Consider the following 2,003-nt stretch of genomic DNA (forward strand, 5'->3'; position numbering starts at 1 on the left):
GTTCACTAATTTATACTATCTAGATGAACTAGACAAAATAATCATTAACATAATAATGCATGCATACAAATGTCATGCCTCATCCCGGCCTCATGAGGAAGAGGCAAAGGAGCTCGACAAGCCGATGACAACAACCGTTGGGCTGTCTCAGCCACCACGTTTGCCGCCTTTGCCAGGGCTGCGTCTGTCGTCATCGCACTCTTGCCAAGGCTGCCGCAAGTCATGGCTATTTACATGACAACAGATGATTATGTGGTAGTGTCTCCATGAAATTTTTACCATAGAGATATGCTACGGTTCCGTACAACACATAGCTTACATTATTTTGAGATCTAACAACACATTACAATGTGCGATGTCTAGTGGTTTTACTATTTTTGAAAGAAACAATATAAAGTAAAACTTGCATTTTTCTCGTTAAAAATGCTTTTATTGACTCATAATGTCACATCAAAAAAATACAAATATCATCAATACACATGCGATCTATGCATAACATACACACAATCAACACAAACACACAGATGAAAAAGAAAATGTGAGCTCGATAAGCCGCAACCACCAACCGGTAAGCCACAGTAGGCAGTAGAGACAGAGACGCAAGCATATTTTGCCGCTTGCCCCAGCCGCCCAAGTGGATGTACGGTTTTCAACTTCGCCGCCCAATGAGGTTATGATCTAGTTCTAGATTAAAGCAAACCCAACTGCCCAAACTAATCGACCAATGTACGTCGGGATTGCGTGGAATCACTTGTTGTCAGATGTATGCGTATGTAGTGGAAATAAAATGAAACTGTACCACATGTAAGCTAGCAAGTCATGAACTCATGATACATGTATATAATTATTATTTTCCCCGCATCTTCTTGCAAGCATCCTTGAAATAGATACCCATGCAGTTCAAAAAATAAAGATAGCCATAGACTCTTTCCACATCCCCCCAGGCTACAAATACCGGTCAAATTCCAGCACTCTTCATCCATCTCGAGCCACCTACTAGCTAGTCATGGCATCCTCCAAGAGCAGCCTTGCAATGTTCGCACTGGTCATAGTCATGGCCGTGGTGGCCGGCGTCTCGGCGCAGAACACCCCGCAGGACTTCGTCAACCTGCACAACCGCGCCCGCGCGGCGGACGGCGTCGGCCCTGTGACGTGGGACAACAGCGTGGCCAGGTTCGCGCAGGACTACGCGAACAAGCGCGCCGCCGACTGCCGGCTGCAGCACTCCGGCGGGCCGTTCGGCGAGAACATCTTCTGGGGGTCCGGGCAGTCGTGGACGGCCGCGAACGCCGTGAAGTCGTGGGTGGACGAGAAGCGGAACTACCACCTCAACAGCAACACCTGCGATGCCGGCAAGGTGTGCGGGCACTACACGCAGGTGGTGTGGCGCAAGTCGACCCGCATCGGCTGCGCGCGCGTGGTCTGCGCCGGGAACCGGGGCGTCTTCATCACCTGCAACTACAACCCTCCGGGCAACTTCAACGGCGAGCGCCCGTTCCTCACCCTTGACGCCGAAGCCAAGTAGTACATACGTGCGTGTGTGTTTTTTTTGCGGGTGACGTGCGTGTGTTTATCTGTGTGTATTTTGAATATTTACGTCTATTCTTATGTTACGTACAGTACGTACGTAAATAAGCCCACATTCCGGCCTGCATGTATCCATGCGGCTCTGTGGAGCGTGTAAATGTAACCATATATACCTCCACATGCAAATGTCTTTCCTTTTGTTTTCTTGTTCAAATCTGGGAGCTAGCCAAATAAATGACGATAACAATAATATTGTGAACCCCTGAAAAAAGAAATAATTTGATATACTTACTGGACGATACTTTCAAACGAAATTTGAATTTGTTTTTAAGGATATCCCCTACAGTAAGCGATAAGGTTGTATTTGATTCTGAGAATAAGAAAAGCATAGGAAAAAAATGTTTTCAAAGATAATAAACCCAGTGCACCCTTATATTTATTAAGTAAGATTGGGTTTGATTACGAAAATGTCAAGG

General features: G+C 46.4%; 1 protein-coding gene across 1 annotated transcript; it reads left to right on the forward strand.

Annotated features, from left to right (window-relative positions):
• Nucleotides 1–819: 819 nt before the first annotated feature.
• On the forward strand, nt 820–1,725 carry LOC123169904 (pathogenesis-related protein PRB1-2). Its single transcript, XM_044587758.1, has one exon. The coding sequence runs from the start codon at nt 1,007–1,009 to the stop codon at nt 1,523–1,525; it is 519 nt and encodes a 172-aa protein (XP_044443693.1). The 5' UTR covers nt 820–1,006; the 3' UTR covers nt 1,526–1,725.
• Nucleotides 1,726–2,003: the final 278 nt, after the last annotated feature.

The sequence above is a fragment of the Triticum aestivum genome, chromosome 7D (assembly GCF_018294505.1).
Source record: "Triticum aestivum cultivar Chinese Spring chromosome 7D, IWGSC CS RefSeq v2.1, whole genome shotgun sequence".
NCBI classification, from domain to species: domain Eukaryota; kingdom Viridiplantae; phylum Streptophyta; class Magnoliopsida; order Poales; family Poaceae; genus Triticum; species Triticum aestivum.

Coding starts and splice junctions, on each gene's coding strand:
- LOC123169904 (XM_044587758.1), top strand. CDS start 1,007: ATGGCATCCTCCAAGAGCAGCCTTGCAATGTTCGCACTGGTCATAGTC.